Source organism: Protopterus annectens, chromosome 3.part0, assembly GCF_019279795.1.
Source record: "Protopterus annectens isolate FY-2018-M chromosome 3.part0, PAN1.0, whole genome shotgun sequence".
Lineage (NCBI taxonomy): Eukaryota > Metazoa > Chordata > Ceratodontiformes > Protopteridae > Protopterus > Protopterus annectens.
In genome coordinates, this window is record NC_056731.1 from 265,467,800 (window position 1) to 265,494,362 (window position 26,563).

A 26,563-nucleotide genomic window follows, 5' to 3' on the forward strand; every position below is an offset into this window, starting at 1 on the left:
GGAGGTTCCTCCGAAAGCGTGTCGGAGGGACCTCCAGGAAGAAGGGAACCCCCAATGGGGGTAACCTCAGGCCCCGGGGCCCCGCTGTCATGAGACAGGGGGATTGCAAAGGCGCCAGTCTCCATGCCCAGGGAAGGTGGTGGTGAAATGGTGGAAGTGGCCACAGAGGATTTGGCCAAGGCACTCCTCATGGCCTCGAAGGCTGGACCCCCAGAGTCCTGGGATGGTTCAACCCCCGAGACCACAATGGCAGTCGGAACCCCTGCAGCCGATGCACCGAGAGGGAGGCTCAGAACTGAAAGGATCGGGCCCGAAGCGTCCCCCCCGGGGCCGACAGAGGAGGTCCGCGTACCGAACCCCGACCCAAGGGACGGGGTTGGAGTTAGAGTCGGAACCGACCCGATAGCCTCCACCGGTTCCACCAGCACCGACTCCAACGGCGCCGAAGCTGTTGGAGGAGGAATCGATGTAGCAGGATGGGAGATCGGCTCCAGAGCCAACTGGGCTGAAGCCGAGATCAACTTTGCGAAGACTGGAGACTGAAAGAGCCTTTTAAGCACCCTGTCTAAGTCCGAATCGGACATCCTCGATGACCGAGAAGAGACCGACCGGGTCCGAGTTGACTTCTCCGCCGGCTCCAAAAGACTGGGGGACCGGCTCCGTAATGGTTCGAGAAGTATCGGCGCCGAGGGAGACTCCACTACAACTGCAATTTCCCTCGGAGCCGATGTGGACTTCGGCACCGAAGGGGAAGAGTCTGAGCGGGCAACCCCCATCGGTTCCAAAGGCAGTGGAGCCGATGAAGGTGACACGCCTCTCGACGCCCGAGCTGTCGACTCCGAAACCAGAGGAGTCGAGGCTGGAGACATCGAGGCAGACCATTCCGCCCTCGGCTCCGAAGTCCGTGGAGCCGACGGAGAAGCCTGCCGAGATTTTTTTGCTGCCGGATCCGACGGGCTGGTCGGAGCCGAAGACTTTTTCTTCTTCGAAGGTGAAGAAGAGGAAGATAGGGCTTCCTCAAAGGAAGGAGTAATGAGCCCTTTTAAGATCAACTTATTTTTCCTCTCTTGGAGGACGCGAGAGGAAAAAGCGTGACAAACGCTGCAGGACTCCTGAAGATGCTTCGGGCCCAAACAATAAACACATAAAGAATGGTCATCTGTTATAGACATTTTATAATTACATTTAACACACTTTTTAAAACCTGATGGTCTATGCTCTTTAGACATGGTTATATAAACAATAAACACGACTACCAAAAAGAAAAATAGTACAAGACAACCTAGACTCTAACTTAAACGCCTAGGGTAGGGCTAGGCCCTTCTAACTTAAACGGGACCGTTAATTACCACAAAACAACACAATTTACCACAAGAAAATTATCAAAACCAATCACACAACAACAATAGCTGTTAAAACAGCTTTTGGGTAAGTTTTGACCAAAATTCAGACAGAAAAATTTCTGACTAAAGATACTTAGCTCAGCCAAGTCCGAGACAACGTCTATGCTGAAAAGCGGCAAACAAGATCTGGGGAAGTGGTAGTGGTGCATCCTGGGATATGAGGTAACTCAGCCAATAAGAGACTGCGTTCTATTGTATAGCGGCCGAGTCGGAGCCGAGGATCAGCTCCGAACCCATCTGTAGAGAATGTAGGCGAGATAGGATCACATTACATCAGTATTTACGTTTGTTAGAAAAATCTGGGAAGAAAACTGGCAAATCAATGGACTGTTTGAGATCTGAATCTGAAATAACCTTGGGCAAAAAGGAGGGGTTAGTCCAAAGTGATACTCTCTCTTTGTGGAAAATGGTGTATGGGCGGTTTACACACAAAGCTTGTAACTCTGATATTCTCCTGCCTGAGGTGATGACTACCAGGAATAAGGTTTTCCAAGACAAAAACTTTATATTGCAGGTGGCTGATGGCTCAAAGTGTTAACAAGTTAAAGTGTGTAAGAATCTCATCAAATTCCAAGGTTCAATAGGATCTTTAAGAGGTGGTCTCAAATGCATGACTCCATTTAGGAAGGTTTTGCAGAGACGGTGGGACATCAATGAAAAATCATTAAAGCCATTATGAAAATTGGAAATAGCTGCTAAGTGAACTGTGATAGGAGAGGCTGAGGCTCCTGATTCTAATAAAGTTGACAAGTATTCTAAGATCTTATGGATCGGGTCTGAGAAGGAGTCTAGTCTTTGTTCTTTAGCCCAGATCACAAACCTAGCCCATTTACTATGATAAAGTTTCCTGGTGGATGGTTTATGGGAGGCCAGAAGTATCCTTTGGACTGGGGAAGATAGATTACTGTGCCTGGCAATTAGTGGAAGTAGAAAAACCAAGCGGCCAGCTTGAAACTCGATAGGTCAGGATGGACAAGATGGACCAGCCCCTGTGGATGAGACAAAGAGTCATGGGGTTGGATCCAGAGTCCACGAACAGTGAACTAGGTGAGGCCATAGGAAGGGGAACCAGACTTGATGGGGCCAATAGGGTGCAATGAGGATTATTTTGTTTCTCAATCGTTGTGCTTTCTTTAAGAAGTGTGGAATGAGGTGAAAGGGAGAAAAGGCATAAATTAGTCCCGGGGGGCCAATCATGTATCAGAGCATATCTCGGTGCCTCCCCCTGAGGGAGGATCAGGGTAAAGTAGCTGCTGCATTTACGGTTTGAGGGAGAGGCAAAGAGATCAAGGCTGGCCCCAATGACAAACTATTTGTGTCGCTATTATGGGATTGAGAGACCACTCATGAGGCATCAGAATGTTTCTGCTCAGTTTGTCCCGAATCACACTGGAATTCCCGGGAATGTGCGTTACTAAGAGAAAACAGTTGGAATCTATCATCCATTGCCACACTCTCAGGGCTTCCTGGCATAATGGGTAGGATCTGGTTCCTCCTTGCTTGTTGATGCATCAGGTCACTGACATATTGTCTCACTGGATAGAAGGGTCGCTTGGAATGCTTGCAATGTTAGGAGCACTGCCCTCAGTTCTAGGACATTTTATTTATTTATTTATTTATTTGCAGTTGTTTAACCAGGATAGTCCATTGGGCCTAATGAACCCATTTTCAATGGAGTCCTGGGGAGAAAAGCTCCTAAATACATATTACACAAAGATTAATATACACACAGATTGCATGTAGATTACAGAGGTAAACAAACTATGCTTTATATACTTCTTAAAAGCTCCTAAATACATGTTACACAAAGATTAATGTACACACATAGATTGCATGAAGATTACAGAGGTAAACAAACTAAGCTTAATATACACACATACAGACTGCAGGTTCATTACAGGGGTAACAGACTGATGAAAAGTATCTCAATCAAAGGAAATGATATCAAACAATTGTTTTTTTTTTTTTTTTTTTTTTTTTTTCAGTTGGAATGAGGATAGGTAGTTAGATGGAGTAGGGTCAGGAGTTACTAGGTACTAGAGACAGGCAAGAATTTGTTATCTGGAATTTGAGAAAGGAAGGGAGAGGGTGAATGAAGTAGAGTGTTGGTTATGAGGGATGGGAGCAGGAGCATTCCCATGTGGAAGTTAGATGAGAGTGGAGTGATTTTTTAAAGGATTGGAGGCTAGTAGTGGTACGAATGGAGGGGGGAAGGGAGTTCCATAAGCGAGTTAAAGAGTGTGACAGGAGGTATTGTCCTGGGGGGTGGAGTGGTCGGTAAACTTCTATAAGGTTTTGATTATTAGATCTGAGAATTCTTTGTGTGTGGTGCATTTTAAAGGTAGTGGCGAGGGAGGGACAGAGGGAAGGCTGGAAGATGAGTTTATGGGCATAGGTGAGCTGAATGTAGGATAGGTAGTTTGGTAGTTCTAGCCAGTTTAGTTTGTTGAGAGATTCACAGTGATGTGTTGATGATTTGTTGCTAGTGGCGAATCTGGCAATTTTATTGTAGCAAGAAGACAGTTTGGTTTTGAGAGATGATTGTAGATTTGTTAGAAGGGGGGCTCCATAGAGAAGGGAGGGTAAGAGAAATGTAGTAGAGAGAGTAAATTTGGTAGTTGAGGTGAGAAACCAATTTTGTAGGTAGAGCATACCAATTTTTTGGTGGGGTTTTTTTATGTTTAGTAGTAGATGGGAGTTGAATTTAAGCCTGTTGTCGATTTGAACTCCTAGTAGTTTGGCTTCGGATACCAGTTCAAGAGGTGTAGAATTTTGGCTGGTGATGGAGAATAAATTCTGATCGAAGTTCTTAGTTTTGGAGGAGGTAAAAATCATAAGTTTAGTTTTACTAGCATTGAGTGCAAGATGGTTGTCTTTCATCCATTGCTCTGTGGTAGAGAAGGCATCTTGAGTTAGTTTTAAAAGAGTTGGGATGGATGGGGCAGCACAGATGATTGTGGAATCATCTGCATATTGGATAACGCTAGTAAGAGGGATGGAGTGGTAAAAGTCATTAATGAAAATATTGAAGAGAAGGGGTCCTAGTATGGAACCTTGAGGGACACCTGTGGGGGTGTTGAGGAAGGAGGAGGTGGCCTTATTCCATTTGACTGCTTGTTGCCTATTGGAGAGATAGCTGGTAAACCATTTGAGGGAAGAGGGTGAGAGGTTTAGGTTATCTAGTTTAGTAAGAAGAAGGTTATGAGAGATAGTGTTGAATGCCTTAGAGAGATCGAGAAGGATGGTAGATACAGTGAAGCCAAGATCTCTAGCTTTATTCACAGTTTCAAGGAAGGAAAGGAGAGCAGTCATAGTGCTATGATGGGGTCTGAATCCATGTTGGGTAGGGGTTAATAGGTTATTGTCCAAGAGATGGGGGAGGAGTTGAAGGTGGATACATTTCTCTAGGATCTTAGAAATGGGAGAGAGGATGGCGATGGGACGAAAGTTGGAAATATTAGTATTGTTACCTCCTTTGTGCAGGGGAATGATATAAGCTTTTTTCCAGATTTGAGGAACAAGACCTTCTTGGATAGAGCGGTTGATTAGGATACTGATAGGGAGGGCAATAGCATCAGCAGCTATGCTGAGGAAGTATCAGGGAATGTTATCAGGGGCATTGGTGCAAGGTTTCAGTTTCTGTAGGAGTTTTCTTATAGTAGAAGTAGGAATAGGTTTAATGAAAAATGGTGGGGGTTGAGAGGGTGAGGAGTGGGAGAAGGAAGTAAGAGGGGGAGGTGGGAGAGGAGAAGTGGTGGTAAGAGGTGGATTGTTATTTGAGGAAGAAGTGGAGGTAGGAGGTGGATTATTATTTGAAGGAGGTGGGAGAGGAGAAGTGGTGGTAAGAGGTGGATTGTTATTTGGAGAAGAAGTGGAGGTAGGAGGTGGATTATTATTTGAAAAAGAAGAGGTAAGTTTTGAGATGGAGTCAATGAAGAAAAAATTGAATTGGGTAGCTAAATCAGAGTCTTGTATGTTTGGGGAGGGGTTTGGGTGTTCTGTATTACCGGGTTTTAGGAGGGTAGTTATACCTCTCCAGAACTTCTGTGGGTTGGTTTTATGGTTGCTTTGAAGTTGGATGAAGTAGTTTCGATGGTCTGATGTGATAAGCTTTTTAACTGAGTTATGAAGTGTTTTGTATTCATTGAGGTTAGATATAGATTTGTTTCTTTGGAACTGTGTCCAGGCTTTATCTCTAAGTCGCATGGTGGCAAGTGTACTTTTGGTTAACCAGGGGGTGGTTTTCCTTTTTATTCTTTTAGTAATTAAGGGAGCATGATTGTTAAGGAGATGTAAGAAGGTAGTATTAAAGTGAGTTATAGCATCTTCAAGTGGTAGAGATTTTAGGGGGTACCAATTAAGTGATTTGAGGGTATCAGAGAAAGTTTCTGGGTTAAAGTTTCTAAGGGATCGAGTAGTTAAGTAAGTATGAGTAGCTAGCAAGGGAGATAGAATACGTCTAGTGAAGATGGGAAGGTGGTCACTGAGGGAGTCAGGGAGGGTTCCACTGTCAGGATAGTTGTGGGGGTGGGAAACTAGAATCCAGTCTAAAATGCTGCCACTTGTGCAGTCTTTAGATGGCCTGGTTATGGAGTTAATGAGTTGAGAGTAGTTGTATAGGTTGATATTGAGGGGGTGAGCAGGGGACTGAATGGAGGACCAATTGATATTGGTATCTCCCATGATTACAGTTTCATTACAGATATTAGTTGATAGCCATGAGAGGATTTCTTCAAGTATTGGGACATTGTCTCCTGGGGGAATGTAAAGAGAGGCAATGTATATAGATTTTTGTTTGTTTAGCTGAAGATGAGCTAGTATTAATTCTGCGTTAGTGAACTTTGGAATGGCTTTGTTATAGGGTGTTATGTGTAGGGAGGAAGAGTAGATTAGAGCCACTCCACCACCTTTTCTATGGGTTCTGTCTGTTCTGATGATAGAGTAATTAGGTGGTACTATCTCTTCATTTTTTATGTGTGGTTTTAGCCAGGTTTCAGAAATGGCAAGGATGTCAGGTTTGTTATGGAGTAGCCAGGCATGAAGATTTGGAATTTTGTTAGCTAAGCTTTGTGCATTAAGAGATGTAAGCAGGATGGATTTGGTTATTGAGGAGGAGGGGGTTGGTCCTGGGTTAGGGTGAATATCTCCAGATAAAAGTATGGAAGTTAGAAGTTGAGTTATGTAGTAGAGGTATTTGGATTGTTTTGATTGAGAGATGTAAGTTGGAAGATTAGTGGGATATAAGGACAGAGTAGTTGTTGAGTATTTAAGAGTGGGGAATTGTTTGAGATGAAAACATAGGTTGTTGTTGAAGGGATATAGTTCTGGGGAGATAGAGATGAAGAAGTTGGATTGTGATGTATGTAGAACGTAGGTTGTCTGTGAGAATGGTGAGTAGGTGATGGGATAAGGTTGGGTAAGGTAGTAGATGTAGGTAAGGTTTAAGAGGAGTAGTAGTTGAATTGGGAAGGATAAGTATCTTTTAAGCATGTTAGGGTTTGGATGAACAATATAGTGGTGTTGTGTAAGGAGATGGGAGGGATGAGAAGTAAGGCTAATGAGTAAGTGGGTGGGGATAGGAGGGATGAGAAGTAAGGCTAATGAGTAAGTGGGTGGGGATAGGAGGAGGAAGGGGTGGAGTTTAGTGGGTGGAGAGGAAGTGGGAGTGGTTAGATGGGTTTAAATGTAGATGTAGTGGGGGTGGGTGGGATTTGGGGGTAGGGTAGGGGAGCGGAGTGAGCCCGTAGGGCGAACGGAGCGGGCAAGAGCAAGTAGCAGAGGATTCAGCAGAGACAATCAGCAAGCACCATTCACCTGGAGAAGGACAGAGGGACAGGTAATTAGCTGCTAGAAGAGCAGGTGAGGTGCAGGAGAGAGAGGCAGGTAAGGTGCAGGAGATTGATATACAGATTGTCCTCCAAGGGGGACCAAGTGCCTTGGATGGTTCTTCCCTGAAAATGCCCCCCCCACCCCATCAGGGAGGCATCCATGGTTACTATAGCTTTGGGTTGAGGGGGTGAAAAAGGGCAACTCCATAACTCCTCTTCTGGCTTCATCCATCAATTCACATCTTGTTTGCAATGGTTTGTTATGCGAATTGGGTAAGAAATTGGGTGTATCATTACAGACCACTAAGATGCTAGGAGCCACTGAAGCAGCTTCATATGGAATCTCGCTAGTGGGACCAGAATGATCCTTGCCACCATGGAACCCAGAAGTTGTAAGACCAATCGGGCTGGAACTAGTCTTGAGAGAGTATTACTTGGAGTTGAGATCTCAGCCTTTGTAACCTGTGATGAGGTAAAGCATCTAAGCAGGATTTTGTGTCAAATGTCACCCCAATGAACTCTAAGCTTTGAACCATTACTAGCTTTGACTTTTCCTTGTTTATTGAGATTCCTAGCATGTCTGTCAGTTTTAGAGTATAGAATACAGCTTGGAGCTGCAGACTCTTGGTTGGAGCGGTAAGGAGGCAATCGCTTAAATATGGAAACACTCGGAATCCTTGCAGTCGCAAGTGAGCTGTTACTACTGGCATGCATTTGGTGAACACCCTGGGGGCTATGGTGAGAACAAAGGGCAGTACTCGAAACTGGTAGTGACTGGCTCTCAGCCAGAAGCAGAGATATCTTCTAGATCGTTTGTCCATTTTTATTTGGTAATACACATCCTAAAGATCTATGGAGCACATCCAATCATCTTTTTTCCAGAAACAGAAGGATCGACAGTACCATGACCATTCAGAATTTTGTTTGTCTGATAAACATGTTCAGCATGCTGAGGTCCAAAATTGGCTTCCAGTCCCCTGTCTTTTTTTGGTACTAAACTGAATCTTGAGTAAAACCCGGCTCCTATTTGATCTGGTGGGACTGTTTGGATGACTCTTTTTTTCTAGCAGCTTTAGAACGTCTTGTGCTGTTGCATCCCTCTGACTGGGTGGACATCAGGGATTCACCTTAGTGGCCTTGGATAAAGGTCGAAGGGGATATTGTGACTTCTGGTCATTATTGTCTGCACCCAGGAATCTGATGTTATTGAACGCCAGGCCAAGTGGTATGTGTCACGAAAAGGCCCTTGGGATTTTTTGAACCACATCTTCCCACCTCTCTGATTCCTGGTAAAGGATCGTTGAGGGGCAGAAAAGTGAATGCCCATGGCAGACAGGGTCTTTTTGTCTTTCTTACACCTGGCTAAAATGTCCTTAACTTTTGGGCCAAACAGCGTTGACGAAGGAAGACTTGAAGGGGTCCGGAGTCACGCAAGCACATCCAGGCCTGACGTTGCATGACAATGCCTGTACCAGCTGCTCTGGCTGCCCCCTCTGATGTATGGATGATCAACTTCATGGAGGAGCTGAGAGGCCAATGTATGGATGATCAACCTCATGGAGGAGCTGAGAGGCAACTTTGTCATGTACCTCATCAGGCAATGCTCCTGCCAAGGTTCCTGAAAGGTCTGTAATCAGGTCCCTCTGAAGACGGGTAAAATGTGCCAGATAGTTCAATGACCATATTGTGAATGTTGCCAAAGTGTAAACCCGCTTTCCTAGTCTGTCTATTATCCAGGACTCCATGTTCGGAGGATGGACAGTTGAACTCTCTTCAGCAAGTTCTTTTCTAGTGGCCATCGCAACCACCATACAATCTACTGCCAAGCCTTTGGACCAATGGGGCTGATCTTGTGGAGGAGAGAGAATTTTATCCCCTCTTTGGGGAATTGGCTCAATGGTGTCAGAGGCCATCCAAGCGAGCTGCATGATGAGCTTGACAAGCTTGTCCACAGGTGGGGTCACCCAGGAAATAGAGTGTCAAGCACAGAAAGTCTGCAAGAATACAGATTCCTCAGTAGAAGGGTTGAGGGATTTCCAGTCACCCCTCTGTTTCAGAATCTCCAGTATGTCTCTGAATGAGATATCCTCAGGGGGTGACCATGGGGACGCTTCTCCCTCATCAGTACTGAGGGTGAAGGACCCAAATACTGTCATGGGGAGGCAATGACCAGTTTAGAGGGAGACACTATTGTTGGTACTGAAAAGGTGTCTGGTACTGAGGAAAAAGTTGGCAACATAGTAGAAGTTATGGCTATCGGTTCCATACAAGAAGTTGTCATCGGCACTGTGGAGGGAGAGACGCTTTCCTAGTTTGCCTATCATCCAGGACTCCATGTTTGGAGGATGGACAGTTGAACTCTCTTCAGCAAGTTCTTTTCTAGTGGCCACTGCAACCACCATAGAATCTACTACCAAGCCTTTGGACCAATGGTGCTGATGTTGTGGAGGAGAATTTTGTCCGCTCTTCGGGGAATTGGCTCAATGGTGTCAGAGGCCTTCCAAGCGAGCTGCATGATGAGCTTGACAAGCTTGTCCACAGGTGGGGTCACCCAGGAAGTAGAGTGTCAAGCACAGAAAGTCTGCAAGAATACAGATTCCTCAGTAGAAGGGTTGATGGACTTCCAGTCACCCCTCTGTTTCAGAATCTCCAGTATGTCTCCGCAGGAGATATCCTCAGGTGGTGACCATGGGGACACTTCTTCCTCATCATTACTGAGGGTGAAGGACCCAAATACTGTCATGGGGAAGGACTGACCAGTTTGGAGGGAGACACTATTGTTGGTACCGAAAAGGTGCCTGGTACCAAGGAAATAGTTGGCACCATAGTAGAAGTTGTGGCTATCGGTTCCATACAAGAGGTTGTCGACACTGTGGAGGGAGTTTTAGGCTCTGGTGCCGAGAGTGTCAGTGCTGACAGCTTAGGAAGTTTTGTCTTAGGGTCAGTATGTGTCTTAGAAGGCTTCTGTTCCTGAGAACTAGGAGATTTTGGAACCGAATGACTTCTATTTTTATGTCTTTCTTAGGAGGTGTTGAAACCTCTGCCTCCGATAATGCCTCCGAGAAAGGAGTTTTTAACAGTCCTTTTAAGATTAATTTATTTCTGTGCTCTGCTAATGTACGAGAGCTGAATCCTTTACAAAGTTCACAAGGAGGTTGAATCTGGAGGTGGGGAACTCACAGACAATAGGCACAAGAAAGATACCCACTGGAGATTGGGATCTATATTATAATCTTGAAGGTTTAAAACTTTGAATCACTAAAGATTGAACTTTAGTGATCAAAGTCTTAAACCATCGAAACCAAAAAAAAACCTAAATAAAAAAAATAAATAAATAAATAGTGTGCAGGTAGGGGGGGAAGCCCCCCTGCACCCCCCCCACATAAATATACCAACTCCAAGAACACACTACATTGAAGTAAACGGAAATCTCCCCTGTGGAGATTTTCCATTTAAACATTCGATGTAGTGCGCTTTCGGTAGTCTCGTGTTGACAATATCGCATTTGATATTGTCATACTTCGAGATTTTAATATAGACCCAGAGTCGGGCATCTTTCTGCCACATTTATCGCACTGCTTAAATCCTGTTGTCCCCTTCTTATCAGATATTATCATAATCCAAATAACAAGTCACTACAGCAACAAGGTGTCAAAAAATCCTGTCAAAAAAGCTGTGAGATACATAAACACACAGTTAAGGAAGAAAGACTGAAATTTCCTCTTTTTTTTTTTTAACAAAGTTAAATAAAGAAGTAAAGAATACCCAGCGGGTAAAGAAAGGGGGGGATACCAAAGATGGTATGAACAATTACCACAGTGGTAAGGGAGGGGCCTGTACCACCAATGTTACAAAGAATACCAAAATGGTAAGAAATAAGGAAAAAAAAAAACACTCTAGGAGATAAAAGGGTAAGTGAAGCTATCAACGACTGCTAGAGGAAAATATCGGAAAGATAAGCAAAAAATATTATGAAGAAATAGAAAAATATAACTACGTAGCTGGAGAGCTGGCCTGACACGTCTTGATATACTACGCGGCAAATGAGATCTGGGGAGATGAGGAGAGGGGCACTATGGGTAAGACTTAGCTTGAGAGTTTTTGGCTGGAACGAGCTTGTTATAGTGGCTGAATTGGTTCCAAGGACGGAACCGAGACCCATCAGTCATGAATGACTGAAGATTAACAACATCAAATAATATGTTTTCCTTTTGATCATTACCTCTGTTATATTCTTAAGTAATTTACTGTTTAGTGCACAGTGATGGGGGTGCATCCTTATCTGAAACCACTCACCTAGAAAAAAGTGAAATACTTTATACGGATGGGGTGAAGGACAGCTGATTTAAGCACAAGATTTCAAGTGTATTGGGCTTGTTCAAAAATGATGCAGAGTGGAACCATAAGACTGATAATCATATGTAACGGCAATAGTCATGTGGATGATGACCTGATCCATGGTGATGATGTGGGCACTGATGGGCAAACTTCTTAATAGTCAATCTACATTACTTCTGGTCACAAGCTGTGAGTAATAACCAAAAGAATAACACAGTGGAGACAAGCAGTAAGTTTTTCTATGGGATCAGTAAGCTTATTTTCTGTGAAAAATCATGGGACTGAATGATCTGTGAAAGCCTCAGAGTACAGCTGCTGCTCCTTTAGATTAAAGAACCCAAAAAAGTGGCCTGGGCATCTTGCAACAATGAACATTAAGTGGCTTCCAGTGAAGTAGTTCTGGTCACAGCCCACTGGAAAGGACATAATAGAGGAATGCTGGACAGGGAATACTTGATTATCTCCCAAGGTGCACTGAAATCTGTGGCTGAGTTATTTTGGATATTCTGTTCAAGATAATTTCCCTCAATGCATATTTGACTTGAACATGTGGTTACAAGTACATTTAGGCAAATGTTAACAAAACGGGCCAAAATTCCACACCCCATGCAAGGGGATGTAACCACAGCATTCCTGTAATTAATGTAATCAGCTTTAAGGTCAGTGCTTATTAGGGTTAAGGAGAACTCCATTTTGCAGTGACCTTCTCTAAACAGGCTTTCCAGTCAATGTCATGAAAGCTATAATTCTGCCAAATTGCACTTAGTTAAACTGCCTACTGTCTTAGCTGGAGAAAGGGAAGTCACATTTGATCTACTTAGTTTGCATCCTCTGTGATCCTCATTAAGAAAGTGGAAGGAAAGTGAAGTGAAAACATCAGAACTGGCATACTATACATGCTTCTGCTTTGCATATTAGACATTGATTACTGCAGTCAGAAAATTTGCTTATATTTTTAGTACTGCTGTATCTATGACATCAAAGCTCCTGCATTTTAAAAGATTTCAACCACATGATTTTCAAGACAAGCATATGAATGTATCATTCACCATAGATACTTAACAATTTAATTCTACATAACAGAAAACTCCCTTTGGTATCATCATCTGGTGTATTTTGTAATCGGGTTTCAGTAAAAGCTTTAGAGCAAAATATTATTTTAGAATTCTATCACCAAAAAATGCAGATGATGAGATCGTTATGTAGATATAATTTTATGTACTGTATACATTTTCTTATAGTACTTACTTTCATTCTTTTGTGTCTTTTAATACTTTATTGCTCTAAACTTAGATTATGAAATGGATATGAAAGATAATTGAAGATATAAACAAAATCAGCTATGTTTGCAATAGAAAATATTCGCTGTCTAACAAAAATTTAATTTACTGCACCTGTTATGTCAACTAGTTCATTATCATTCAGGTAGAGTTCAGTCAAGTGATAGTTATTGGTTAGACATGGCAATCTTCGCATCTGGAATATAAACAGTAGCGATGTTATACTTTAGTGTTCTGATATACAGTTCCATGCTGAATATATTAGAATTTTTTCTAATATTGCCTTGTTTTATTCTTTCAAGTGATTTGCTCAGGAAAAGTACAAGAAATTCAAATCCAACTAACTTAATATTAAGCAAGCACCTCCACAGTAAAATCAACACTGTTGTTTATTTACAATCACAGTTACAATAAAACTTGCAAAATATATTATGTTTTTTGAAAGAAATTGGTTTAATGCATTTATCTGTGACATTCAAATATGTATAAATATTACAAACACAAGACAGCATTTAAAAGAACCACACTTATGCATATAATTTTTATATGCAGTACAGGAAATGAGCATTTGTTAGTCTGAAATCATGAACCTTTAATTCTTTCTAACGGCTTGTAACATTGTTTCTGATGTGTTTTAGTTTTTGCAGAGAGGACTAGGTAAATGGAGTACTGTACATCCAAATATTCATATAGATTATCATTCAAATATCCATATAAATATTTCATATGTTAGAGTTCAATACCAGGCCCAGCTACAAAATATGAAAAACATTCAAAGCCATGTACATCATTTTACAATTTAATATCCAAATTAAAGTTGGCAATGCTCTTCAGTGAATGCTGTTGTGTCAGATTCCTTCTGTGTCAGACAAATACAAATACATTTATTAGTGCTCAGTTCTTTTATATCTCCTATTTCTTTGCTGGTAATATTTCTGTATTTGTTGGACTAATACAACTCTATGAACTGAAATAATTTTCACTCATTCTTACAAATGCCTGCAGAATCAGACACTCAACTAGCAAGAGAGAAGACCTTACTTTATATACTTTAGGCATGATTTAAATTCCCTTGTTTGGGAAATAAATATAAATCTACAATGCTTTGTGAGCTGTTCTAGCCAGCAGAATTAACAAAATATAAATCTTACAACAATAAAGAAATACAATTAGCAGTGTCCATGGTAAGTACAGTTGTGTAAGCAAAGTTACCATAACAGCAGATGTTCAAATGATCACTGCTGCAGTAACTTTTGCTATATGGGTTACATCCTGCCAAGTATATAACAGCTGGCCAGTGTCCAAATATTCAGTGCACCTTCCATGTGTCTAAACTGTTAGGCAGCTTGAAGTGAGCTGATAAAATACAAGTTTGGACACCAAGCCCTTTAGAGTTTTCCTGCCAACAGTGAGAGGGAGGCTGAGCCCAGAAAGGGCAATGGCAAGAACAACAAAAAATATATGTCCACACCCGATATAAAAATCACACCAAAAACAAGGGAATGGAAGGCGGGAACAGCTAATGTAGCAGTGGTCATATGAGCATCTACTGTTATGGTAAGTTCAACATACACATCTGTATTATGTTCATAATATTGATCACTGCTGTAGTAGCTTCAGCTATATGAGTAGATTACCTTAGCTAACTTCATTTGGGAGGTGGAAGGAAAAGAGTGCAGAAACCTCTGGAGAATGGTCCTAGCAAAGCTTGATATGGACCCAGAGAAGGAATCAAGCTTATAGTGCTTTGTAAAAGTATGTACAGAGGACCAAGTTTCAGCTTCTAGAATACTTCTAGAATCCAACCCTTTCCAAAAAGGCATTTATGAGGCCAAGGCCCTGGTAGAGAGGGCTTTGATACTGCCTGGAATAGTTTTGTTATGGTGAGTACAACAGCTGGTAATAGAATTAAACAACCCTTTGGAAATATTCTGTTTTGACACAGGTTGACCTTTCTTCTTCCCCACATAAGAAATGAGCAATTGATTTGAAGAGCAGAAAGATTTATTTTTGTCAAGATAGTACCCGAGTTGTCTGTGGATATCCAGGCTATGGAGTATTCTTTTTCCCATATTTTTGCACCCAGGAAAGAAAATAGGAGATGCATAGTTTGACTTAAAGAAAACTCAGATACCACTTTAGGCATGAAAGAAGGATTAGTTCTGAAAGAAACCCTGTTCCTGTGGAAAATTCAGGTTCCTGTCAAATGATCGAATGGACATATTGTCAAAACCCATATGGTTGAACCCATATGATGAACAATTCAGTCCACTGAACTGTTCTGACTGAGGTTGCTTTACAGTAGGGATCAGGAAATTTGCCCTTTTTCCAACTGTAGTGCGACCTCGGAATTGGTATATATAATTAGCAGGGGGTGTGGGAGGTGCCTCTCTGTAAAAGCATTTTTGTGCTATATGCAGTTGTTGTTTGCATTTTATTTATTTATTTTTTTTGATTGACTGAATTGTCGATCATATGAGTTCAACCATATGGGTTTCTACAATCTGTCCGTTCAATCATTTGACATAAACCCAGAAAATGTGATAAGGTCGACTCATTTTAAGAAGTTGCAATTCACATATCATTCCTGCAGAGGTCAGAGCAATCAATAAAACTGTTTTCCATATTAAGAAACTCAATTCATCCAAGTTAGTTGGTTTAGAAGGAGCAAAGTGTTGTTTTTTCTAACACATAATAAAGACCTCAAGGAGGGGCCACCAGTTTTCTTGGAGGCATCTGAAATGGCTGATAAATGACCCTTGATAGAGGAGTAAGAAAGGCTATAGCATAGTCACTCATACAAGTATTGTAAAACTAGAGACCAACTAGCCCCGAATGGATACTGCTTATGCTGCTTACATCAACTTGAAAACTTTTTTCTGTTTGCTAATATATGTTTTTTTTTCTATTAGAAGACTTTTTTTTGCCTCCATTAGTATGTGCTGTACATACTCAATAAGCAGATGCCTAAAAGGAAGTAACACCTTGTCATCCAGGCAGTCAATTCAAGCTGACTGATGTCAGGGTGTATCAAACACTCCCTGTTCTTGTGCAAACAGATAAAGTCTGTGAGGAAGCTTGTGGTAATTGCCCTTAGCCATTTTCAAAAGAATGGAGAACCATGGTTACCTGGGCCACAAAGCAATCACCACAATGCTCTTTGGAGATTCCTTCTGAATCTTCAGATGTACTACAGAGTGGAAAAGCATATAGGAACATTCCTGTCCAAGTAAAAAAGAAGCATTTTGAATAGAGTCCTGGAGCAGAATCTTGAAAGCGGATTGTTCAGAGAGGAGACAAACAGGCCTACTTGAGGAACTCCCCACTGATGGATCAAATCTTAGAAGACTTCTGATCTAGTTTCCATTCATGAGGGTGAGGGTCTGCCCTTATCCTGTTCAGCTTGTCTGCCACACAGTTTGGCTCTGCAGAATGTAGGATGCCTTTATAGTAAGACTGTACTGTGAAACTATAACCCAGGCTAACATGCCTAGTTTGCAAAGGGGGTATGACCTGGTTCGCCATTGCTTGCTGAAGTATCACATGATTGTGGTATTGTCTGTAGTAATATAAAGAGGTCCCAGGGACTAAAGATGATTTAGACAGTTGACTGCATTGGTCAGGGTTGTTGTTGTTTGTCTTTCGGCTTTTCCAGGTTAGGGGTCGCCACAGTGGAACTCCGGTCCGCTAATGAATGGCAGTAGATTTTTATGGTGCCGAGTTGCCAGCTCGACGCCCATTCACACATGTCTTTCGGAACGCCGCTTGACCATGGGGAGGACATGCAGACTCCACACAGAAGGCACTCTCTGGACTCCAGCCGAGAATTGAACGGGAGAACCTCTTGCTGTGAGGCAACAACGCTGCCGCTGCACCTGCATTGATCAGGGTAAACATATCTTTTATATATGTGCTTGCATCCTACTTTGGTGTCCCACACACCTTGCACTTTTATCCCTCCTGAAACTATTCCCCAGTCAGTTCCTGAGACATCTGTGATGACTGACTGATTTGGAACAGTGAGGGAGAAAATAAGATTTGGATTTAGGGATACATGTCTCCACCAAGTGATTTTGTTTTATGCTAAACCCCAGTACTGGGATCTGAAAGAACAGACGGTGTTTGCACTGAGACCAAAGACCTTAGTTACCAGTGTTTATTTCTCATTTGGTGTCTTTCCAGGGTTATCATGAGAATTACAGAAGCCACGAGACCAAAAATCCTGAGGTATTCCCTCAGAGTGACTAATGTCTGAGAGAAAAACTCTAGAAATAGATCCTGATATATAGATCTATTTTTTCTAGTGGAAGAAAAGATCTTTGAACTGAGGTGTCTAGCTGATATCCCAGAACACAATCATCTGTGAAGGAGTCAAGAAAGACTTTTGAATGTTTTCTTGGAATCCCAGTGTGTGTAAGAGATCTCTCACCCAAGAGAGATTACTGACACTTTTAAAAAGACCCTGCAAAGATAATCAAGTAATCTAAATATGAAAAATATGGATACCCTGCAGCCTGCAATGAGCTATAACTAGGGCTAGATACCTTGTGAACAGTCTTGGTGCAGTGGATAGTCCAAAGGTTAAAGCAGAAAACTGATAATGTGATCCAGACACACAAAACCTTAAGAAACACCTGAACTGTGGATGAATAAGAGAGTGATGATGAGCATAATTTAGTGTTATCAGGAAGCTTGAATGAGGAAGAAGAGGTAACATTTTGTGAAGTGATATCATTTTGAATTTGGATACTATCATAAACAGGTTTAGGCAAGAAAGAAAGATCCAAAATTGGTCTCCAAGCATTTCCTTTTTTTAGAACTAAAAGCATCTTTGAATAAAACCACTTTCTCACCTGGGAAGGGAAAACTGGTTCTATCACTCCCTGTGACACATCTGATGAAACAGGTGGAAGCAAAAGAGCCTGGTCTGGACGATGAAAAATTACCCCTGGAAAGGAGGAATTTCCTCCCACTGTTATCTGTAGCCTTAATGTATGATCTTCAGAAACCATTGGTCTGAAACTATCTGTTGCCAAATAGAAAAATGGGGGTTCAGACTTTCTGGATGAAAACAGGGGCTGTGAGAGAGGGGGGGGGCACAGTCTCTTAAACAGTCATACTGACTTTTTGGGTTTCCAGAATTCTATTTTGAACCCCCTTGCCATTTCTTCTTAAATGTCTATTTACCTGCATTTTGCTGAGACTGTTCATTTTGTTTCTTATCAAAATTGGATGAGGCGTTAGAGAATCCCTTGGAAAATTTTGAAAAGAAGGGCTAAAAAATCTTAGAGGTTCCCTATATCAATTTGCTCCATTCATCACAGGTTTTGATCACCTCAGCAGCATTGGAACTAAAAACTAAATCTCTGTCCAAATAAGAATTTAAAATTTAATTGTTTACATCATCCAGGAGGTTCTGAGAATGCATGCAAACCTACTCAAAACAGTCCCTGAAGAAGTATCAGCAGAGTCAACACACACTGAATACAATGAGTAGTGACTTGAACAGTACAGGAATTTAAATTGTTTAAAGCCGATTTTGTGTCATAGGAAGAAACTGCAGACAAAACATTTATCATACTTTCACAATAAGTCAGGACAAACCTTAACATATGAGCTTGACAATTCAAAATGCTGAAAATCAAAGATGCAGAAGTATAGACTTTTTTCCCATACTTATCAATAATTTTCTCATGCTTATCAGAAATAGTAGGATTAGAATTAACTAAGTGTTTAGCAGCAGAAAGATTAACTAAATATATAGCTGCTGGATCAGGTTTGAGAAAAGTATATAAAAAAAGACGGAGGAACTTTATACATCCTATCTGCTTTTTTAGGGGTAGCTGGCTGACTGTCAGGAAAATTTCAGGCAGTAACACCCACATCTCTCCAACTCTGACAGAACTGGAGGAATGGGTGCAGGTTCTGGAAATTCCTTCTGTAACAGTTTGTAGTATTTTCACAGGGACTGAGAATCCTCAGTATTCCTCCACTGAAAACACTGGCACATTCTAGAAATAGGCTCAGAGAAAGAGAACCCCCACAGGGAGAGAAACAAACTAAGCTCTTCTTTGAGTCTGAATCAGAAATCTGAGGGGAAAAAACACTGTATCTTCCTGTTCAGATTCAGAATCTTAAATCTCTTCAGGAAAGGAGGTATCTCTCTTTCTTTTATCAGCAACTACTTTACAAAAAGGGTAAATTAGCCTGAATTAAACCATGCGTCAGATCCATTAAATTACTCCTGTTTAAGGAACTGTTTTTCTTAATGACAGGAAAAAATGGCACCAGCAGTTTTAGTAAAAGCAGCAGCAGCTTCCCCCGGGGATGGACACAAATTCTGCCAAAACAAGGAAGGCTTCCCTGTTCTCTTTTCCAGGATGACAAGAGTGGCTTTCCCTTGCCCACTAAGGGGACCCCAAAACCCATACAGGATGTAGTTAACTCCCAGTCCATAGCGGCTGCACATACTACAGCACAGGGATCCTGGATAAAAGATGAGTGGTCTGCAAAACAACTCATGGCCACAGCAGAGTCACACCCCTGTGGCTGAGGCAAATTGCTAACTTTCTGTGATGGCAAAGGCTGTTTGCTTAATTTTTTATTTTTGTGCCTGGAAGAAGGATGGACCATGGGATCGAAAGATTGTTGTATGGTCAAGAGGAAAAGGGTGCCTCTTTCTCAGGGAAAACAAGCAGCAAATGCCAGTAAAAACAAAAAGTCATATTTTCATAGGGAAACACAGTAAAAAGTACTTTCAAATACTTTGCCAGCCATGTAAAGTAATTTTTCAGCAGAATAACATGTTTTTTAGTTACTTTAAGCAACTTTTAAATGGACAGAAAAAAGAGTGCTCTCATTTAAAAGAACAGTACAGTCTTGTGACAGTTCAATAAAACATAAATTCCTAGCTGTAAAATAACTTTCCTGAAGAGGAAAGTATCAATAATAAACAAATTAATAAATGGAAGTTTTTTTTACTCAGAGGGAACTTATTTGCCCAACAAAGGAAAAGCACAAGCCGACCGTTGATCCATGAAAGCCTCAAAGGAGCATAATCTCAGTAGCTCTGAAGATCTTGGCCCTCAAACTTGTCTTTTAGTCAACTCAGCTCAAGCTGCCTGATAGCTTGGGTGTGTGGAAGGTGCCCTGATGTTTTGGAAGCTGGCTGACTGTTATATCCTCAACAGACTATAACCCGTATAGCTAATGCTACTGCAGCAATGATCTATATGATGAATATCAGAAGAACTCTTACTGGGCCCCAGACAGCCCATGTTTATTACTCGCTTGTCTGTTGGAGGGGGGATTGGTTTGAGTTTCCAACATCAGGTTGCCTATCCTGGGAAGAAGAAGGCACCCTGGGCTCAATGCAATAAAGTAGCATTACCAGCCTGGCAGGCTCCATGTTGCATAAGTAGTGTGCCACTTACTCAGGAGGACGTAAATGTGCAGAAGCATGCGTACACGTCTAAGGGCAGTGATCACAGAGCTCACAAGTCTGTTGTGGGGTGGTGGAAGTTAGGACACAGTCATCAGGTCCTCACTTCCTTGGACATGCATAGGACTGAGCTCTGGAGAGCCTATGATAAGTTTGGTAAACGTGATGAATGAGAACAGGAGCTGGGGCAGCTGATGGTCAGCTGGAAGGAAGGAAAAAATAAGATCAGATGAAAAACAGACTGAAGAAATATTAATTACTCCAGAAATTGTTTTAAATGCTATATTAGTTTCCATCATTTTCTCTTCCATTGTGTCAATAAATTGTGCAAATCCACAATTCCTTTGAAAGTGATATCTCTTCTCCTTCATCAATATGCACCAATCAGGTTGATTTTTTTTTCCTTTTTTTTTTTTTTTTTTTGCTTAAGTGCTCAGTTTTTATTAACTAATATGAGGAGCTTTGGCAGACAAAGAAGAGAAAGAAAATCCTAGTTGTTTAATGTCAGTGGTGAGGGCATCTTTCTTTCCTCCTGACTTTCATTATAACTACTGGATGATTGTCTTGGTAGACAATCAATGTCCTCTGAAATTAAATTTGACAGTCTAGTGGCTTCTACTTCAGCAATGCCCCATATCCATCATATTCAGAAGCATCTGTATAGATTACATCAGTTGGCAATGCAACTTTCTTTTAGCAGTTTTCTGCTCAGTTTTCTGATTAAAAATTGTTCCACTGTTAAAATCATCCTTGCCTTTTACATTTCTGCATGTTAATTCCTTTCAGGTAGTAATCTTTTAATTGAGAACTGGCCAAACAATACAAATATCAGAATCAGAATGTTTATAATGAACACTCATTTTTTACACCAGGGCAAGAGCTTTCTCTTTTATCAAGGATACTTCTGATTCTGCAATAGTCGGGACCAGTTTCATATATTGTATGCTCATTTGCATATTGATTTCTCCATAGGTTCATTGGTGTTTACTAGATTAACAACCACAAGGATCTTTTTAACCCTTGCCATGTATCCCAAATCTCTGATGAGTTCTAATACCCTTGATAAGTGTAAGCATGGACCTGGGAGATGAACCATTTACAGGTTACCTGTTTGCATCAGAGACATAAAACCAGGGATGAATTTCTGGTATCCCATCCAATTGTCCAAATTGCACTTAAACTGGATTAGGGAGGAACTCTGTTTCACATGGATGGGGAGCTGGTTTCCTAGAGGGGGTAGTCTCTGGGATACATACCTATCTCTCCAGCAGGTCCTATTTATATCACAGGCAAGACTTAAGTCTTTAGAACAGGTAATTCTGGTACTGTTTATTTTTTGGATATGCAGGAGGTCCATCAGAGTGAGGTCTGACAACGCCCTGTATGCCAGACATAGATCTCCTGTCAAAAGCCTGTAGGAGACAGAATACAGGGATAGGGCCTTGAGGCGGTCTGCATAGGGCATATTATTTATGCCCTGTATTCTTTTAGTGAGGAACGCCTGTGGATGCTCCACTTGTTTGATATGCCTGGTTAGGTAAATACTAAAGAGGGTATTGTACTCAACGACAGGTCTGATGAATGCCGAATGCAGTGGAACAATGACTTCCTTCGACTTAGATGCCATACCTTTGTTTATAAGTTGCGCAACATAGAATGATTTCCTCACGATTGTAGACATGTGATGATCAAAGGCTAGATTACTATCTATGTATGTCCCTAAGTCCCTGACTACTGGGTCAACTCTAAGGGGTGTGTTGTCAGTATGATAGTTACCAGGGATGGATGACTTCCCAAAGGATGCTATTATGCATTTCTTGGCATTTAGTTTTAGTCCATGGCTCTGATACCAGTTGTTTGCCTGTGTCAGTCCCTCCTGGAGAACATTTGTATCAGTGTGAGATTCAATGACAGCTCCTAATTTGCAATCATCTGCAAATTTAGTCAGCCAGAGACCACTGACATTGGCCTTGACTTCTGAGAAGTAAATGCCAAAAAGGAGCAGCCCAAGGACTGATCCCTGAGGGACTAGATGAACTCCCCATTTCTAGCTTCCTGGATCCTGTCTGTGAGCCAGTTGGCTATCCACTGATTGACATACGGATTTGTACTTAACCTCTTGAGTTTGTCAACAATGCCCGAGTGGGGTATTGTGTCAAATGCCTTGGCCAGGTCAAGGTAAGCAGTGTGGATGATTTTGCCCTCATCCATTGTTTTGGTGACCTTCTCAAAGACGTCCACCAGGTTCAGTAGGCATGATCTGCCCTTTACGAAACCAAGCAGGGTGGGGTCCATTGTCTGGGGGTTTACTATATCTCTGTTGATCATCTCCATGATAATTCTTTCCATGGCTTTACATATAAGACTAGTGAGACTTATGAGTCTGTAGTTTTCAGCGTCTATAGATGGCCCACCTTTGTGCAGAGGGATGACTGTTGCCTTTCTCCATTCATGAGGCATAAAGACTGTTTGGAGGCTACAGTTACATAGTAATTCCAGAGGCCCTGATAGATCATGTTTTATGCTATTTAGAAGGCATTCTGGGATACTGTGTGGGCCCATTGATGCAGTGTTCTTGGTCTTAGAGAGAACATTAAGGACATGTTCCCTATATTTGATGATATTTCCTGAGGGAAGGTTGAGGGGAAGAAAGGAGCAAAGTTTAGTTATTTATTTTATTTAACATTTATTAACTGGGAAAGTCTGACTTGGAAGAAAGCCAATTTTCAGCAGAAGCCCGGGGAGAAACACTCCAGACATATGTCTTTGTAACGTGGGAGGAAACCGGGAGCACCCAGAGGAAACCCACACAAATGCAGGGAGGACATGCAAAATCCACACAAAAGGCACTCCAGCAGAGAATCGAACCAGAGAACCTCTTGCTGTGAGGTGACAACACTACCGCTGCACCACTGCACCATCCACAGTGCAAAGTTGGAGCTGAATTTATCAGCCAGGAGGTTTGCTATATCTCCATGACAAAAAACCACAACAACCACGAATCCACCAAAAACATTCAAAAATACACCAGCAAAGGAGCAATCAAAGGTGAGATAAAGAGAAATAACTTTAATCCATATTATACATCCGTCCTGGTACCTCAGCAATTCGCCTTCAATGGAACAAATATTCAAATACACACATTCTCTTTTATATACTCATCAATTAAACAATCAATTCATTAACTTATTAACCCTATAAGCACTTTAAAATATCATCTGACATTTATTTAATATTGTATGTAGAAATTCAATTTATACAAATACTACTTATAGAAAAACTAACTGAAAAAACATGTTAATAATATAATGTAATAATTCATGTTACTTTTCAACTTACAAATGTTATAATTTTTTTTCCCAAAAATATTATATTACTAAACAACTTTATATATAAATATGTATAAATGTATATAACACTGAAATGCACATTTAGAAATAAATAATTAAATACACTCAAATTTCATATTGATTCAAAAATTCCAACACACCCATATATCATGTTCATCTACTATCTAAATTCATCCCAATGGGAAATAATGTATGGTACCCCATAATCATTCTATGCTCTAACCTATTTAATGCAGTCTTAAAATTTCCTGTACAAAAATGAGGTATAGCTGATACACTAAATACAAAACCTTCAGTAATACCATTATGCATATTAATGAAATGAGTAGCTACTGGACTATCCATATTTCTCCTCCTAATGTCCCCCAAATTCTCCAAAATACGCACCTTAACCTTCCTGGTAGTCTGGCTGACGTACCATAGCGGCGTGATACAATCACACCCTAAAATGTACACCACCCCTGATGACATGCAATCAAACCTTTCAAATGCCAAATATTTCCTCCCATTTATTTTCATCCCATGCATGTTTTTTATCTTGTCACAAACTAAACAGCGGCCACAGCAATACATGCCAACATTTGTGTTGCTCGAAAATTCAAGTTTCCTATTTAACAACTCTTTTAAATTGTGATACCTATTGTAAGAGAAGGTAATGTGCTTCGGAAAAAGATAACCAACAGTTAAATCTTCGCACACAACATGCCACAATTCTCTAATGATTTTTTCAACAATATTAGAGAAGCCTGAGAACCTGGATACAAAAAATATCTTTTCTTGTGTAGACGTAGTCACGAAATGACTACGATTATGGTAATATATGCTCCTCCCTGATGTACAAATTCTACACAATCTATTCTTTATATCTAAAAGTTTGGTACTCTCATATCCCCTGGATAAGAGCCTGTTGAAAGTTTCATCACATGCTTTTACCCTAAAATAAACCTGTATCCAATGTATTTCTCAAAATCCTCTTAAATTCCCCTTCGGGCAATGCCTTAATCAAATGGGGAGGATGCATGCTACTTGCATGCAAAAAGTTATTTACCGCTGTTGGTTTCCTAAAAGGTTTATATTGTATCAAATTACCTTTCCCTACATAAAATTCTACATCCAAAAAGGAAGTACTATATAAGGAACTTTGTGCGATGAACTTTAATCCATGTGTATTCTGATTCAAGTTTTCCATAAACTGCGTGAATAGGGACATCTCACCCTTACAAATGAAAATTAAATCATCAATGTAACGTCTATAAAAAACGACGTTATTAACAAAAAAAGAACTCTGAAACATGAATTATTTTTCAAACTCTCCCATGTATATTACTGCATAAGTGGGTGCAAATGCTGCACCTATAGCAGTCCCTTTTACCTGTAAAAAGAAATCATTCTTCCACATAAAATAATTATGCGTTAAACTAAACTCCAATAAGCATAACAAAAACATGGTACGTGGTCCCTCACCCATCATCCTCTGCATGGCCTCCAAACCCCATCTTATGTTAATGTTAGTGTATAAAGATGAAACATCAACTATAGCCCAATAGTATTCCTCCTTCCACTCTACCCCACGTAATGCTAAGCACACATCTTGAGTGTTCCTTACATGGGAACAAACTTTGGGAAGATATTTTTTAAAATGGAAATCCAGAAATATGTTAACCCTTTCTACATAGGAGCCAATGCCAGAAATGATGGGCCTTCCTGGTGGATTAGTCATGTTTTTATGAATTTTTGGGATAATATAAATGTATGGGTGACAAGGTTCCTTAACTAGTAGTTTTTTCACGTCCCTATTAGTAGAAAAACCCAACCTTTCTCCTTTTTCTAATAGTTCACTTAACTCTTCAGAATACTGTTTCAAAGGGTTATTGTTCAGCTTGACATAGGTGTCTTCTCCTATCAAAGTGTTTACTATGTGTTCATATTTTTCGGTATTCATCACAACCCAGTTACCCCCTTTGTCAGCTGGTTTAATGGTAACTTTGTCCAATTTTGTTCTTAACTCTTTTAAGGCCAACCATTCATGTTTGTTTAAATTAAATGCCTTGTCTTGTCTACAAAATTCTTTATGTGCTTGTTGAAGTTTAGAACAAACAACATGCTCAAATGCATTAATGGCCTGTGAACACTTAGGAGGAGCAAAACTACTATCACCTGAAAAACAAGGGACATCAATGTGCCCATAACCCCCCCCCCAAAGTTTTCTTCTGCACAAATGTTATCATCTACAAAAGATTCAGATACATCATTATTATCTTCCTGTCCATCAAATATCATGTCATCATAATCATATATGCTCAAATTTAACAATTCATCATCTGGTAAGATATTACTTTCAGTTTGAAAATGTTTTTCTCATTCAGAGAAATATACCCTTAAATTCAATTTACGGACAAATCTTTTTTAACATCCACTATTACATCCGCCAATGAAGGTAACCTGGTGGGTATAAACTTGGTACCTTTTAACAAAACCTTAAGCATGTCATCAGATAAAATTAAATCAGAAAGATTAAGTACACTTAAATCTTTGCAAACTAAATTGGTATTATTGACAAAACAACCATCAACATTTTCAATAACAGTCCCAACGATGTTTTCCGAAATCAATTCCAAATCAACATCAGCGTTATGCATTACATTAACATTACTAACAAAGCAAACATTACCATTTTGAGTAACAGTCCCCAATTCCAATTCAACATCAATGTTATGCGTTACGCTAACATTGCTAGCAGAGCAAACGTTACCATTTTGAGTAACAGTCCCAACGATGTTTTCCAAAGTTATTTCACAGTCTGAATCAACAGGACCAAAACGACTACAATTCAAAAATGTCTGTCGTTCCAAAGAACATACCAAGTCTGACTTTAGTTTTTTGAATTAGATAACGAAGCTGAAATATAGTTTGTCTTACCCTG

At 40.7% G+C, this 26,563-nt stretch overlaps 1 protein-coding gene across 1 annotated transcript in view; it reads right to left on the minus strand.

The window, feature by feature from the left end:
* Positions 1-26,563, minus strand: part of LRRC72 (leucine rich repeat containing 72) — an 833,487-nt gene that overhangs the window by 674,247 nt on the left and 132,677 nt on the right. Inside the window, exon 4 of the mRNA XM_044065565.1 lies at positions 12,964-13,045. Within this exon, the coding sequence (XP_043921500.1) occupies positions 12,964-13,045 (82 nt within the window). The remainder of the gene's footprint in view (positions 1-12,963; positions 13,046-26,563) is intronic.